The sequence below is a fragment of the Macrobrachium rosenbergii genome, chromosome 7, assembly GCF_040412425.1.
Source record: "Macrobrachium rosenbergii isolate ZJJX-2024 chromosome 7, ASM4041242v1, whole genome shotgun sequence".
Taxonomy (NCBI): domain Eukaryota; kingdom Metazoa; phylum Arthropoda; class Malacostraca; order Decapoda; family Palaemonidae; genus Macrobrachium; species Macrobrachium rosenbergii.
The window spans coordinates 31,671,251-31,688,699 of NC_089747.1; the positions used below are offsets into that span (position 1 = coordinate 31,671,251).

At 41.0% G+C, this 17,449-nt stretch overlaps 1 protein-coding gene across 1 annotated transcript in view; it reads right to left on the minus strand.

Moving 5' to 3' along the window:
- Window positions 1-17,449, minus strand: part of Rint1 (RAD50 interactor 1) — a 150,639-nt gene that overhangs the window by 120,045 nt on the left and 13,145 nt on the right. Inside the window, exon 3 of the mRNA XM_067107067.1 lies at window positions 324-535. Coding sequence (XP_066963168.1) covers window positions 324-535 — 212 coding nt within the window. The remainder of the gene's footprint in view (window positions 1-323; window positions 536-17,449) is intronic.

The following is a 17,449-nucleotide window of genomic DNA, read 5'->3' on the forward strand; positions in this document are numbered from 1 at the left end:
AAACTGAAATGTGCACATTCCAGCACTGACTATTTATAAGGAGGAAGACAACGTGCAGTAAAAAACATTGCAATGAGACTCGTAAAATTTCTATACAGTATAACATATTACTGAGGAATAAGTATGAGCCTGAAACTCAAGCACATACTTATAGCAACAATATTTGTTTCAAGAATATTTTCTTTCAATTTTTTTATAATCACACTACAATCAAGACATTCGCAGATTCTCTGAAAAAAAGAAATACCAGAGCAAATTAAAGCATTATTACAAAATTTCATTTAAACTTGATGACACAAAAAACTTTCATTATTATTTCTTACCTAGTAAATCTCTGAGTGAAAACTTGGTTCCAGTGAAGAAGTGTACTGGTAACAAATTTCACAAGATTCAAGCAACGGGAGCTCTGAACTGCTTTGGTTGAATCAAAAAGATGTCTATATCCAAGCAATGCTTGGCCTTCTGCTCCAATGTGCAAAGATGATTCAATTTCTTTACTGAAAAACAGAAGATTCAATTGATTTTTCACTGCATTTCATGTTTTTGTGTTGCACTTCTAATATCTCATTCTATTTAAACCCATTTTCAAGGTGAAAAATAGTTACATAAGGAATATCAGTCCACATTGTTGAATATCATCAGTAATATATAAAGAGAGACAAGTGTCTACATACAACAATCTATTACTTTCCATTAGCCATATTGTTTGCCTACACAAACCTTAGACAGTACACAGAAGAAATATTTCAATGCCACATGGCAGTGTCAGCATCTGGGGGCTCCATCAACTCTCTGGTTACAGACTAGCTAACTGTCTGTGTTGTCTAAACCACCTTCCCAGAAGAGGTTGGAAGGGAGGAAAATTGCTTAAAATCAATTAATTTGTATATGAAAAAAATATTTTTGTTTTAACACAAACCCACTACTTTACACTGGTATGAATAACTATTCATGCTGGAAGCTTACTGAGTCAGGAGCTGGTGAAGCCATATGAACTTCTGGAAAAATATTTGTGTGTTACTTAAAAGTTCTGAGGACTAACAAGGAGTCAAGATTTTCACAGAATCTTGTTAGCGTGGACTCAAGAGGTATGATGTTTGGACTTACCAAACATGGACATAAAAGAGGATGATTATTATGTTACATAACCTACAAATTTTAAAAGGGCTGAAAAACTCCTCTTTACTGCTACTATGGGCCAGCTTAGAAGACCTACAGAGATTTATGGGTCAGAATGCAATTTTGGTCAAAACTTCCTAGTAACAACCAGAAAGACTGAAACTTCTCTTAACTACCTTACAGAAATCATGTTCTCATTCTCTTCAGTTAGGACAGTGGCAATGGATACAGATACTGAGAAAGCTATCTTCCCATGACTCTGATCACATATATAAGCTCTTCCCCCTAATTTGTTTATCTTGAAACAGAATATTGAGGCTTGACACTAGGACAGAGCAGTGTGTCTTTGATGTAAAACTTGGAATTGGAATTTGATTACTGTATACAACTTAGGCCAAAGGCCAAGCTAGGATCTATGAAGTCATTCAGTTCTGAAAATAATGTTGAAACAATTAAGAGAGGATGGAAAGTAAGATGGAAGAAAGAGAATAAGAATGGAGGTATAGTGAAAGGAATAAAAGGGGTTGCAGCTAGGGGCCAAAGGGATGCTGCAAAGACCCAAGTAATGTTTAGAGTTCACAGCATAAGGTGCACTCATGGCACAGCCCCCCTACATAAAAGTAAAACGTGGGACACAAGACAGGTCAATACTCTGTCTGGTCTCACACAGAGTCCTCAACTAGAAAGGCTTGGATTTAACTTGAGTGTCAGGTAAAATAAAATGTTCCTAAATATAAAAACTGTCTTCATGGTCTGGTACTCTAAAGACGATTTTCCAAGCACTCAGAAGTTGAGTTAGTAAATGTTCCTGGACCAAGGCAAGGTTCCAACCAGGCAGAGTGGCAGTTTGTTCAATATGACCTCAACAATCATAAACAGAATAGCCTTATTTAATGCAGCAACTTTCCTACCAGCACCAACTTGCTAAATACTGAGACAAAATCTCATTCTCTTCAGCTATCCCAGAAGGCATTCTTACATGTCACTCTCTTGTGTGGAGACACTCCAAGATGCTCCTCCAAGATCTACTCTTCCAATCTTCAAATGTTCTGTGTTATGCACCATTCATTGTCATTCATTCATTCATTTTTAGTTACGACTGGACGTATCGTAAGTCGACTAAAATTGTCTGTCGGGTGACGAGTGGCCGTACAGTACGTTGACTACAAAAAATTTCAACCTTTGGTCAACTTTGACTCGACCAAAATGGTCGAAAAATGCAATTGTAAGCTAAAACTCTTACATTCCAGTAGTATTCAATCATTTACCTTCATTTTGCAAGAAATTGGAAGTCTCTACCACAATATTTCGATTTATGGTGAATTTTGAAAAAAACTTTTCCTTACGTCCGCGTAACTCAGCCGAATATCTCAGAAATTCTTTCGTCACTTTGTCGTAATGTTTGCACCGCTTTATATTAGTCGTTACATAAAGTTTTATATATGAAAATGTGCGCAATTTCATGTACAATACAACAAAAATAACTCATGGTTGTAGCTTTTATCAGTTTTGAAATATTTTCATATAAATCACGATAAATAGAAAAAATTCGGCCTTCAGTCAACTTTAACTCGACCGAAATGGTCGAAAACTGCAATTGTAAGCTAAAACACTTACAGTCTAGTAATATTCAATCAATTACCTTCATTTTGCAACAAACAGGAAGTATCTAGCACAATATTTCGATTTATGGTGAATTTTTGAAAAACTTTTTTACATCCGCTGTTACAATTCATGCATCATTTTGTGATAATATTTTCTCTGTGTTGCTTTGATCGTTTTACAATTTGTTATATACCAAAATCATCGCAATTTAGTGTATAATACAAAGAAAAAAAATAACTCTTAGCTTTAACTGTTTTGCTCACAGCGCGATTTGTATACAATTATAAATTAAATTTTTTTTGCGCTGTCATATATTTCAGTATTTATATATGACAATGATATTTTTTCATTTCTGATGGTTGCATAGTAAACTTCAGGCAATGACAAAAAAAGGAGCCAAAAATGAACTCTTAATCTTAAAAACTAAGCGTGCTGTGATTTAAAAAAAAAACTTTTTTTCCGCTTCGGTGCTAACTCCCGAACGCCGCCGGCATACGACAGACACTTTTGTAAATAGAGGCTTGGCGTTTAAGGGTTAAGTGTTTTTAGCTTTCCAGGCCTGTGGCACCAATGCTGTCATATGGTTATCATGGATGGAGTACTTGCTTTCTTTCAGTGCCTAAGTAGTTTTCAACATTCCTTGGTCTAGGGACTGCTTAATCTTCACTTTACTTTGAGCTTTTTCTGTTATTGCAGTCATGGGATTTCTTCAGTATTATTTTCAGCAATAATTTTCAATAACCAGCCTCAGAATGTTAGTTATTTTTCTTGGCAGTTCCAAAGAACTAGTCTTTGGTTCTCTGTTCCCTGTTATCAGTATTATTTGCTATGGAGTTTATTTCTAATCTTTATTGCTCATATTACCTTAGTGTTCATGATTTTCACTCTTTCTGTAGCTTGTAGTACTTCCATATTACTGTCTTTATTTGTGGAACCCTTGTAGTCATCAATGCTTAGCTAATGTTACTACATCTCTAACTTACTGATAATTTGTGATTTGTATTAATTCCCTATTATTTCAGTTCAGGTATTTTTGTGAAACTTTTATTAGTTATAATTCATTGTATACAGGCATGCTTGCAGTTCCTTTATATTTTCTTTGGATAAGGATCTGCATTTTATCTGCACTTCGTGTAGCAAGCAACAGTTTTGGCTTAGATAATGCGATTAGTGCGTGTGTGTGTGTGTGTGTGTGTGTGTGTGACTTGGTCAGCTTATCAGTGGTTTCCCTATGCCTAGAGGAGGGCTTACAAGCATTGTGCACCAGAGACCTCAACCAATCCTTCCTCGGACTACAAGACAGAGTTTCCTCAGATGAAGCTTCTGTGTCTGCAATGCCTTTTCCTCTAGGTCCAGAACACTGAGGTAGATAACACAGGCCTTTGTCTGATGTGTTGACTCCTAAAATGTTTTACTACCCTAAAACAACTCCTTGTATTTCAATCATTTACATTTTGATCTCTTTATTAATTTTTTTTTTTTTAAATGAGCTCTTCTTTCTGTATTTCCTATAACCTTCTGCTGTTTCTTTCAAATGAATACCATATTCTTTGGAAGCTTGAATTTCAAGTCACTGGCCTAAGTGGGCTTGTTCCATATGAACTGAGTTCATCTTCTGAATAATAATAATAATAATAATAATAATAATAATAATAATAATAATAATAATAATAATAATAATAATAATAATAATAATAATATTAAAAAGGATCGCTGTATTATGCAAATTTATCTTATACAGTATCTTTTCTATTTTCCCTATAATTCGCTTTTCGGGCTCATATTACTGTATAAGATAAATTTGCATAATACAGCCATCCTTTTTAATAAGACCTGTTTAAAAGAGGGTCTATCTTCCCTTCATAATAATAATAATAATAATAATAATAATAATTATTATTATTATAATTATTATTATTAATAATAATGTGGGCATCATGGTACAGCAGGCGCCATGAAAGAGTAGTTTGGCTCATCGATGGACTGGTTAAGCAAAACGGGCTTTGATTCCTTGGGAAGGGATCTTTACCACAATTTCCTCAGCCTACTCAGCTGTAAATGAGTACCTATTCCTGATTGGATAGGTCCACTTATGGGTTAAATAGCAAAACTCAGCAATGATGGAGAGATTAAACAACAACATAAATGAAACCTCTGGCAAACAAAGGAACTTCGTCCAGCATCCAGGTATACAGCCCAATGAGTGGGGAGGACAGTCAGGTACTTGGAGGTCGTCATCCAGGAACTGACCACCACAATGACAGTAACCAGCAACCAGAGACTGGAGCTACACAGGCAAACCAGAAGAAAGACGAAATGGACAAGAGAAGAAAATAAGGAAATATGGAGATGCTACATCAGAAGCAACCCGAGAGAAAGAGGATACAGAAGATTGGTCAACATCTGGAATGAGAGAAATAACACCCCTCAAACAGAACAGAAGCTGGCAGACCAACTAAGAAAAATAAAGATAAAGAACTGTCTCTCCACAACAGAAAGAGAGGAACTGGAGAGAGAAATAACACCCAGCAATGAAGGACAAGAAGACGAACTAAGAGACGATATCACAGAAGACGACAGGAATGATGAGCTACCAAACAACTGCAAACGAGGAAATACTAAAGATGTAACAAGATCCCCTCCATGAAAGCCTACAGCACAAAGAAACTAAGGGAAAAAACAAGTGAAGTCAATGAAATAATGAGACTAATACAAACCACCAGTATCAAGGAAACAAATAACCTGGCATATGCAGGAGCAAGACTAGCAGTAAAACTCATGAGGATACAAACACCAACACCACCATCACAACCAACCCAGTAGAAACCAAAACAGCAACCACCTTGGAAAAGGCACCTCGAAAAACAAATCAAGCAATGAGATCTAACTTGAGTAAACTGAAAGAGATGGCAAAATAGAGGCTAAGAAGCATAAAAACAAGGGAGGAACTGAACAAGAACTACAAAGTACAGGAGAAGGGACTAAACAGCACAAAAGAAGATATAAAACAGAGGCTTAAAGCCAAATCACATAAAGCCCAATGGTACATGAACAGGAACAAAGGATACCAACAGAACAAACTCTTCGGAACCAACCAGAAAAGACTATACAGCCAACTAAGAAGGGAAGACAACCACCAGGAAATTCCTCAAGCCGAACCAAGTAAGAAACTCTGGGAAAACTTATGAAGCAATCCAGTATCACACAACAAACTTGCAACATGGTTCCAGGAAGTCAAGGCAGAAGAAATGGGGAGAATAAAACAAAGATTCACTGAGATCACGACAGACACAGTCAGACACCAACTGAAGAAAATGCCCAACTGGAAAGCCCAAGCCTCAATAAAGTCCATGGATACTGGCTCAAAAACTTCAAGGCCCTAAGCCCACGAATAGCAGAACAACTCCAGCATTGTATCACAAACCACCATGGACTCAAATGGATGACCACAGGGAGAACATCCTTAGTACAGCAAGACAAGAATGAGGGAAATATAGCAAGTAACTACAGGCCTATCACCTGCCTACCAATAATGTGGAAGTTACTAACAGGTATCATCAGTGAAAGGCTATATAACTACCAAGAGGATACAAAAACCATCCCCCACTAATCGAAAGGCTGCAGAAGGAAGTGTATGGGGCACAAAAGACCAGTTTCTGATAGACAAAATGGTAATGAAGAATAGTAAGAGAAGAAGAACCAACCTAAGCATGGCATGGACTGACTACAAGAAAGCCTTCAAACATGATACAGCACACGTGGCTAATAGAATGCCTGAAAATATATGGGGCAGAGGAAAACACCATCAACTCCCTAAAAAATACAGTGCACAAGCTCTGAGATAAGACTAGCAGAGGTTTACATCAGGGAGGGATCTTTCAAGGCGACTCATTGTCCCCACTACTCTTTGTAGTAGCCATGATTCCCATGACAAAAGTACTGCAGAAGATGGATGCTGGGTACCAACTCAAGAAAAGAGGCAACAGAATTAACCATCTGATGTTCATGGATGACATCAAGCTGTAAGGTAAGACCATCAAGGAAATAGATAGCCTAATCCAGTCTCTAAGGATTGTATCTGGGGACATCAGGATGGAATTTGGAATTGAAAAATATGCCTTGGTCAATATACAAAAAGGCAAAGTGACAAGGACTGAAGAGATAAAGCTACCAGATGGGAATGGCATCAAACACATAGCATGCGAATGTCCGGAACTTACACAGAACCAGTACAAAAAGAGGCATGATTCAGCAGCAAAAGCCCTCCACTGGAGCCTGTGCAAGTAACACCAGCTAGCTTGCAGTAATAAGTGGTATGAACATCAACCTGAGGGAGTGATAGAAAACGATCAAGCAAAGATCCTCTGGGACTATGGTATCAGAGCAGATAAGGCGATACGTGCCAACAGACCAGACTTGACGCTAATTGAAAAAATCAAGAAGTATCACTCATTGATGTCACAATACCATGGGACACCAGAGTAGATGAGAAAGAAAGAGAAAAAATTTCAAGTATCAAGACCTGAAAATAGAAATAAGAAGGATATGGGATATTTCAGTGGAAATTGTACCCACAATCATAAGAACACTAAGCATGATCCCAAGATCCCTGACAAGGAACCTGGAAAAACTAGATGCTGAAGTATCTCCAGGGCTCTTGCAGAAGAGTGCGCTATTAAAAACAGCGCAAATAGTAAAAGTGATAGACTCCTAAGGAGGCAGGATGCAACCCAGAACCCCACACTATAAATACCATCCAGTCGAATAGCATGACTGTGACAGAGGAAAAAAATAAAAAGAAAAGGAAAAAAAAATAATAATAATACAATAGAACTCTGGACCTCGACGCTAATCTGTTCCAGAAGAAGCATCGAGATGCGATTCAGTCGAGATGTGAATAAATTTTTTCCATAAGAAATAACTGGAAATGTATTAATTTATTCTTGACCACCAGTTATTACCCTTGACCTTTTTATACAAAAGATTACACATAAATTACAATTAAATAAGTTCCGAGTTAAATACCAAACCATATTAGACGCTCTTTTTTATTTTAAAATGTATGCTGTATAAAAAAAACGGTCCCGTGTCCAATGCAGCTGCATTACTGATGGGAGACCGAGTGCTGAGTGCCATAGCCTAGGCTAGGTACTGTACTGGGTAGGCACAAAAATTGTTGTTAATAAAAAAAAAAGACAATGAAAAACAATCTTAATTTTTTCAGTAAATAAATAAAAATATTAAAAAATAAGCCAAATTATGTCTGTTGTCATAAACTTGAGAAAAATTGCTTAACGATACAGCTGCAGCTTGCCTTTCAACCATTTGCCTTAGTGCCACCCTAGTAGCCTATTGTGGTAACACAGATGTATACAACAGTAAGCATCTATGTTTACTGGTAAATTTCATACAGTGTCTACTGGAATGTACTATATTACTCTCACAATAAGGTACACAATCCTTTATCTGAAATCCTCGGGGCCAGAGGTGTCTCGTTTTTTGGAATTTTTCAGATTTCAGAACTGTGGGGTCAGAAGCATGATCAAACATCACTACTGCAGCAAAAACATTATTTTTTCCTTTTTTTCATATTTTTTCATTAGTTGTTAATTCATTAAAGTTCACTAAATTTTTTTTAAAAACATCCTGTAAAACACAAAAATATACATGATCAGAATAATTGTAATTCAACCTGTGAATTTTAATGATGAGTATGACTATAAAATACATTTCATCTTATCGATCTTGGAGAGGATTGTTCTTTATTGTTACTAACATCGTCATCAGTTTGCAGTCGTAAATTTGAGGTAGGTCCAGGAATAGGATTCACAAGTGATGACGCATCACTACGACAGACTGTAGTGGGATTTTTCATACCACTATATTAAAGTTAAAAGTATTGTTAAATTGTTGTTTTCATGATGAAATAATTATATAAAGTAAGTTATTGAGTAATTTTTGCAAGCTTCAGTCAAATAATCACGATCAAGGGAATATTCAAACTTAGTGCCATACTCACAATTTGTAATCAAAATGCCTAAAAATAGAACAGAAGTAGAAGGCTATCACTGGCTAACAGCTCTCCATGGCAACCAGCCAGCCAATCAGGTTTTAGCTATACAGTATTCTGTTTGAGAAAGAACGTTTCGCTCATGTGACAATGACGTAAGTGCGTACGTTTTAAATACAGTACATAGATTTAAATAGTTAAAAATGTATTACCTGTACTACACATTTTTTTAAACATTATGAATACACACACAGTGTGTGAATATGTGCTAATATCTATTAGTTAAAGAGTATCTTCTCCTTCATCTCTCGAGGAATATTAATCCATTTCTGTTTCCTGTTTCCACGTGACTAACAACAACAAAATTAATGTTTTTTGTCTTCCAAAGATGTATTACTTGTAGATTACTGTACTTTACATTTTTAAAACATTATGAAAACACACACTGTGTGCATACCCACTGGATAAAGAGACTCAAATTAGCAGCATCTTTGAGAGAGAGAGAGAGAGAGAGAGAGAGAGAGAGAGAGAGAGAGAGATATCATTTAGGACTCTAAGGCTTGGCAGATGTACAATTATTTTACTATCTTGGGATTTTCTAAGGTCAATTCTTGGGATTTCGTAAGAAAAATAATTTGAGTAGCAGCGCACCCCAGTACCACGCCAAACCACCAACCTTATGAATTGATGCTCTGATTTCAACAAAATGTTTTTGGTTTTTAGAGCTTTTTGGTTTTTAGAATTCTGGATAAAGGATTGTGTACTTGTATTGTATTTCACGCACAGAATCATACATTTTTCCCTACAAAAAATGTACTTATGGTGGATCTTGGTAGCTTAAACTGAGACATTAAATCAGTCACAGGAATGCCTCTTTCATACTTTTCAATATGATATTTTAATGATAAAATAAAGTTTGTTCATACTTACCTGGCAGATATATATATAGCTGTATTCTCCAAATCCGACAGAATTTCAAAAACTCGCGGCACACGCAGTGTGGCCAGGTGGTTAGTACCCATTCCCGCCGCTGGGAGGCGGGTATCGGGAACCATTCCCATTTTCTATTCAGATTTTCTAGTGCCACTGTCTCCTGAGGGGAGGTGGGTGGGCACTATGATTATATATATCTGCCAGGTAAGTATGAACAAACTTTATTTTATCATTAAAATATCATTTTGTTCATGAGACTTACCTGTCAGATATATATATAGCTGAATCCCACCATTGGAGGTGGGAAGAGACAGAATAGGATTTAGGAAACAAATAAATGTAGGCGATTGACGCCTTGGTTCCTTACCTGTTAGCATAGCTGACTTCGTGGTTACTGTCACCCAAGCCTGCTTCTGCTTTACTAGAGTCTCCAGTAAGGTAGTGACCTATAAGCTGGTGAGTTCTAGATGATCTGTCCACGGGGCGTGACCACAATGGGACTAGATCATAAGACCATACTGAGAGGGCAAAAGGAGCAACGACCAACCACCTGACCGAGCCTATCTAAGTCATTAAACCTAACATAGGCTAAGCGATTGGGATGCCCTCCCTGGTCCTGGGAGTCCGACAGAGGTCCAGGCCTAACCCAACAACCAAAAATACAAAAAACAAGATTAAAAATACTGTCAACCTCTAAAGGATAGGATGAGTATTGCTCTCTGCCCCCCCAACATTGAGTCTCCAGCAAATGGTATGGTCCTAGCGAGCAGTCTTCGTGAGTTCTAGATTCATCTGTCCACGTAATGGGCGAACACTGAATTGCCACAAGGTGGACCCAGAAGATCGTTAAGAGACATACTCTTCTGGCAAAGCCACAAAGATCAACCACCTGACTCTCACTTCATGAGCCTTGACTTTCAGAAGTCTCATGTCACCGTCTTGGCAGGTAGAATGAGCCTCTTTGATTGTACCCTCTTAAAAAGAATGCCAGAGCATTCTTGGACATCCTCAGGTCTTCTAACAGAACACCACAGATTGTCCAGGCCTCGACTTCCTTTGGGACGTCCTGTCTATGTAGAAACAAAATCAAGATTAAAACAGGACTCTCTCTGACTCTTGCCCAAGAATAGGATGAGTATACCCTTGATCTCAAAACTCTTGGGCCAAGGGTTTGAAGGATTTTCAGTTCTTTTGCGAGGAACATAGGGCTTAGGGGCATACAGCATTGAGCCCTCTAAAGCCTCCTGTGCTTGCTGATGGCTTGAACTTCACTGGTCTCTTAGCCAGTCCAACAGAGCCAGGCCTAGGAAAATAGCCTTATGGGTCACATTCTTGAGAGATGGTCCTAGCGAAAGAGGCTCGAATGTACTTGACATTAAAAATTTTAGAACGAACATCCAGGTTCCAGGAAGGCGTCCTGAAGGTTGAGGCACCTTAACAGTTTCAAAGATCTCAAGAGATCGTGACATCCTTGTTGTGGAAAGCCACTAGAATGGCTCTAACTGAGCCTTAAGACTGCCGAAAGACATACAAGTCACTAGCCTTGAATCGGAAAGCTGCCAAAATTTGCTTCTCTCGGAGATGAAGCAGGAAGTCTGCATTCTTAGAAAGAGGTCAAATGGTCTGAGGAAGAGCACCACTTCTGACCATTTCCTGAAATACCTCCACTTTCCTGAGTTGGCATAAACATTGGAGGAGGGCCTTCTGACAGGCGACACATGACTCTTTCTGGTTCCCCTGTCTTGCCAATTTTGTGATAGTCTGAATGCAGTCCTAGATTCAGAGCGGGGAGGGTTTTGTGGTATCTTTGAAATGGGGCTGCCTGAGCAGATCATACCCTCAAAACCTACTTGAAATCCACCAGGAAGGCCATGACCTCTGTGAACCAATCTGCCAGCTGGCAGTTAGGGGGCGATAACGTCATCCTTGTCCCATTCTTGAGACGCTGAAAGAACTTCCTGATTAAAAAATCCCCAGACATCCAGGTTGAAGGGAGGCGTCCTGGAATGAGTACCTTGACAGTCTCATCTCCCTTCCAGTCCCAGAGGAGGCATCTATAGTCTGAATGCTGGACTCAGAACAGGGAGAGCAGTAAAGGGAGCCTCTTTTGTTCTGGACTGCCTGAAGCAGATCCACCAAGGGACGTCCCCATAACCTCCACAGCTCCTGACATACCTCCTCGTGAAGGGTCCACTCGGTCGGCAGAAGTTGACGCTGTCGACTGAGAAGGTCTGCACGATATTCTCCACTCCTGCAACGAACCTCGTGAGGATCGTGATCCCCGAGCATGGGCCCAAAGCAGGATTTCCTTCGCCAGGACAAACAGGGACCAGGAGAGAGTTCCTCCCTGTTTCTTGAGGTATGCCAGGGCTGTGGTGTTGTCTGAATTTACTTGAACCACTCGGCCTGACACTTGGCTCTCGAAGGATTGAAGGGCCAGCAGGATCGCCCCTAATTCCTTGAGATTGATGTGCCAGGACACCTGTTCCCCTCTCCAGGTGCCTGACACTTCCTCCCCTCCCTCCCCATCCCTCCCTGGGAGCGTCGGGGAAACAACACTAGGTCGGGGCTCTGAAGGCGTGAGAAACCCCTTCTGCCAACCTCGAGGGGTCGAGCCACCACCTCAGGTGATTCTTGACAACAGGAGAGATCTTCAGGGTCTCCTCTAGATCCTCCTTGTCTATCCAGTTTTCTGCCAAGAAAAACTGGAGCGGTCTAAGATGAAGTCTTCCCAGGGAAACATACTTCTCCAGCAAGGAAATGGTCCCCAGCAAACTCATCCATTCCCTCACCGAGCATGTTTCCTTCCCCAGGAAGGATGAGACTTTTCTAAGCATTGCAACTGATGTTCCTGGGATGGAAAAGCTTGAAAAGCCACTGAATCCATCTGAATCCCCAGATAGACGATGGACTGCGTCGGGATCAGATGGGACTTTTCTTCGTTCACTAGAAGTCCTAGGGACTTTGTCAACTCTAAAGTCAATTCAGGTCCTCCAGACACTTTGACTGTGAAGAGGCTCAGATGAGCCAATCAGCCAGGTAAAGCGAGATACGAATACCCGCCAAGTGAAGCCATCTCGCCACATTTCTCATGATAATCGTGAAGATCATGGGAGCTGTGCTTAGCCCAAAGCAAAGAGCTCTGCATTGAAACACTCGTCCCCTAGTACAAACCTCAGGTACTTCCTCAACTGGGGATGTATGGGAACGTGGAAGTAAGCGTCCTGTAAGTCCAGAGAGACCATCCAATCTCCTGGTCTTAATGCTCCTAGAACAGACTGGGACGTCTCCATCTTGAACTTTTCCTTCACCACGAAGCGGTTCAGTCTGCTGACATCTAGGACTGGTCTCCATCCTCCCGACTGCTTCGGAACTAGGAACAGTCGGTTGTAGAATCCTGGGGAGTTCAGCTCCAGGACTTGCTCCACAGCTCTTTTTCGAGCATTTGCTCCAAAGCTCGAAAAGGATCTGTTGCTTCTCTTGATGGAATGAGGGTGACAGATCCCTGGGCGACGTGCACAGAAGTGGTGAGTCGAGAAAGGGGATCTTGTATCCTCTCTCGAGAACTTCAAGGGACCAGGTGTCTGCCCCTCTTGCTCTCAGGCTCCCGCAAACGAAAGAAGCCTGGCTCCCACAGGTGTCTGGAGGCACTGCAAATCACTTCTTGCCCCTAGGTTTTGGAGGGGGCTGCGCCTCTGAAAAACCTCTTCCTCGGGAGAAGAGTCTCGAGAAAGAAGCTCCTCCACGAAAGGGCTTCTTCTTCTTGAAGGTCTGACCCGACAACGACGTCAAAGGGACTGCTGGGCGCCTTGAAGAGTGGGCCAAGAGGTCTTGAGTGGCCTTCTCCTTCAAGCTGGAGGAGAGATCCTTGACTGGGGGAAGACTGGGGAACAGCAACAGAGAAACTGACTTTGCAAAAGTATGACGCCAAAGGCATCTGGTGTTCCCAGGCGGTCAACAAGTACACCAGACTGCCCTCTGATCGCACGGAGAAACGTGGTATGGCTGACTTAGGGCCAAGTAAAGTTACAGTACAAGGCCCTCTTCTTCAAGAGGCCCGCACAAAAGTGGGAAGCCAGTTCCTCTGAGCCATCCCTGACTGCCTTGTCCATGCAGTTCAACACGCTGGACAGCTCCCCAGGCAGATCGAGTCGGGACTTCTAATCCTGACGCCAAAGCTCCCAAACACCAGTCCAGGAAATTGAAGACCTCCATGGTTCAGAATAGTCCCTTCAAATGATGATCCGTCTCTGACATAGTCCAGGACACCTTGGCTGCAGACAGGAGGGACCTTCTAGGCGCGTCGACCAAGCTGGCGAAATCTCCTGGGACGACGAAGGAACTCTTGAGCCGACGTCCTCCCGGTCTCTTACCACATACCTGCCTTGCCGCTCAGCTTGGACGGAGGCAGGGCAAAAGAAGTCTTGCCTTGGGTCTTCCTTTCCTCCATCCAGGTGTTAACCTTCTTGAAGGCCTTCTTTCGTCGCAAGAGATGAAGTCATCTTAACAAACCCCGGCGCTCTCCTCGTCTTGGACGAAGCTAACTGCGAAGGAGGAGAGAGAGGGGCCGAGGGTTTGAAACTTGTCACCAAACAAGTCCTTAAGAAGACCGGCCAACACCTGGTAGTCCGTAGACGAGGAAGGGGGGAGGTTGTTCAAGATCTGCAGGCTCCGACTCACAAGAAACTTCTCCCTCTTCAATGGGAGAAACAAAGTCTCCCAAGACCTTGGGCGAACGAAGGCCTTGTCCAACATGCAGAGGGATCTTCTCTTCCCGCAGTCTTTGATTGCTCTGGAAGCGTCACAGCAAGCAACCAAAGAGGCGTCCTGAGAGTCCATCCGGGCGTCCTGCCTACGGCCAGCCGAAGGCGTCCAGCTGAGCGTCCTGCACGAGCAGCTACAGAAGCGTCTGGATAGCTGCTACTGAGGCGTCCAGGATGGCTGCCAGCCGGCGTCACACTGCCGGCAATGTCGATGGCGATGCTGTGAGCAGCTGAGAACGAAGAGTCCAGGATAGCTGGTGACGGAGCGGCAAAAAGGGCGGGAGAGCCGACTTTCTGGGCCTCAAGAGGCAGCCTCCTGACGAGCAGCTCAGAGAGCCCAGGATAGCTGCATATCCAGCAGGATTTTCTTGGAGGGGCCGAGGTCTCCTTCTCAGGAGAGAGTTGATCCTGTGAGAAGACGAGGGGCAGCGCCTTCTTCCTCCTCACAGGAGCTAAAACAGCTCTCCCCTGGAGCGACTGGGGCGCTCAAAAACGTCCTCCTCCAGCGTCCTGGTCCTCTTCTGTGGCGGGAAAGCGTCAAAACATGACGGTGAAGAAATGCCTGGAGTCAATATAGGGTGAAATAGGCCTCTTCTCTGGGAAGCTCAACTCTTCAGCTTAGCCTACGAGTCCTTCCGAGAATTTGGCCACCCCTGCGCGGGAGGGCGCCTAGATATAAAGCAGTCTCTTAAGATAAAACCTATTCGCGATCGATTTTAGCTAAAAAGGTAGGTTATCAGGTCCTGCACCCTGACTAAAACCAGATCAGTTTGATAGCCCCTGAGTAAATTATGGCACTTTAACGCTGCCCTCTCCCTGAGTCCTGGGAGTCTGGCAGAGGCCCAGGCCTAGTCCCGCGTTATGGGGCCGATCTGATCTCCAAAAACACAACACTTATCACTACACTTCACTGCACTTTGAAGCGACATCATTTTTGATTCCAGAGCACGGATGGTGTTCATAATCTCCGTCAGGGCCATACCCTCCGCAGACACAACCTCAGGGCCCGAAGGCAAAACCACAGGGATTGAAACTATGTCTACAATATTGTTATCAGGAGAGGAATTATCGCTGACTCTTACAAACACTCCTGGAGGAGGACCTCCTGATTTTGTCACGCTCAACTTGCAGAACAAAGGAATCATAAACCTTCCAGCTTGCAATCCTGAACAAAAATCTCACACTGGGAGCAAAGCGATCATTTATCAAGCAAACATGCCCCCTACACCTCATGCAAACAGAGTGAGGATCTACCAAACTTTCGGTAGCCTCACCTTAAATCATTCACACAACATACTCTAAAGCTAGCAGAACTAGATCCAGACATCATCAAAGAGCAATCAAAATCAAAAACAGTCCACAAAAAGCGTATGCCAATCCACAATCCAAAGACAAAAACCAAAAGTCAAATAGAATACTTAAGTGGAAACAAACGAGTTAACGAAATCCAAAGACGGAGGTACTGAAAACAGATGTTGACAGTACCGGCAACAGAGAAAATCTGAATAGAAAATGGGAATGGTTCCCGATACCCGCCTCCCAGCGGCGGGAATGGGTACTAACCACCTGGCCACACTGCGTGTGCCACGAGTTTTGAAATTCTGTCGGATTCGGAGAATACAGCTATATATATATCTGACAGGTAAGTCTCATGAACAAAATATCTTTTTAAGTTCAGTATACAAAAAACAAATTGTCCTTTTCTTGCACACTTGCAATTTTTTCTACCACCCTATTTTTTTAGGGACCTTTTAATAAAAACTCATGTCCAAAAACTAAGGAAATGTTTGCTCAAAACACTGATTCATATGTCATTGCTGGGTTTCACCAACTTATTTGCAAAGTTTGTTTACAAATTAACAAGGGTCAATTTCCAGAATTTGATCAGATAACATCAAAACTTAGATCCCATCAAAATTTAAGAGCTCTGATATCAGTTTCTGGTACAACTAGGCTTTTACTGTAATAAATAATTTAGTGCCAATAAAAATCCTTTCATAATGAGTCACCCATTTATTATCTTTATGGAAATCTGCACTGCATAATCACAATGACACATTCTCATAACAGCATCATGTGAACAGTTGTTCTTTTTTGTACTGGTTCATGTAATACAATACTTACGTATAATTTTCGTTTAAAAATTTACTAACATTTTACAGAAAATGTAACATGAAAGCATATTCTATGATGAGACTGGAAAAAAACTAGAGCACCATGATCAAGGTTCACATTTCTTTTCCCATCCTGGGGTAACAGTAAACCAAATTGGATTTTATAATTTAATGTTAAAATAAAAAATAATCTGTGTTTAAAAATATAAAAATAAAGGCCAGATTATTTTACATAAGTGCAAAAGCATAAGTAAAAACTGTCTGTAACTGATTTAAATATTTTTGTTAAGCAACAGAAAATATTTTGTATGTTTTTGAGAGCAATTTTAAGCATTTTCTGAAAGGAATGATGTGAAAAACATTTAATTGAATTATAAAATACTGGTGATAAGCAAACCCACTTTAGATCTTCAGTGAATAAGAATGTAACTGGTTTCATAAGGAGCCTAAGTATTGTACAGGCAAAAAAGAAACAACAGAACAATTTTGTTAGGTGCTGGAGGTGGCAGGCCTCCCAACTGTCTGTTGGGATGTTTCTGTATAAGTATGAGCTATTCCCTTTCTTCTGAAATCTTTTGCTCTTTTAGTGAATTACTGTTACACAAAGGAATTGAAACTTTTTCTCTTAGGAACTTTTGAGGGTGACATTAATATTTAATGTATGTTTGGGGATCCCACTTCCAAGAAGGGGTGGATGTTTGGAAGAACAAGAAAGACAAAAAATTGCTCCCAACAATGGGAGTAAGAGTTTAACTGCTGTTTTTTCAACCCAGTGTGATGAAAGCTTGTTCCACCATGTTGATCTAATCATTCAAAACTGTCTTTAAACTAGGTGAGGAACTAGTAACTGTCAAAATTTGAGTTAGAAGATTTGAGTATTCATTCTTACAATTATCATGTAATCA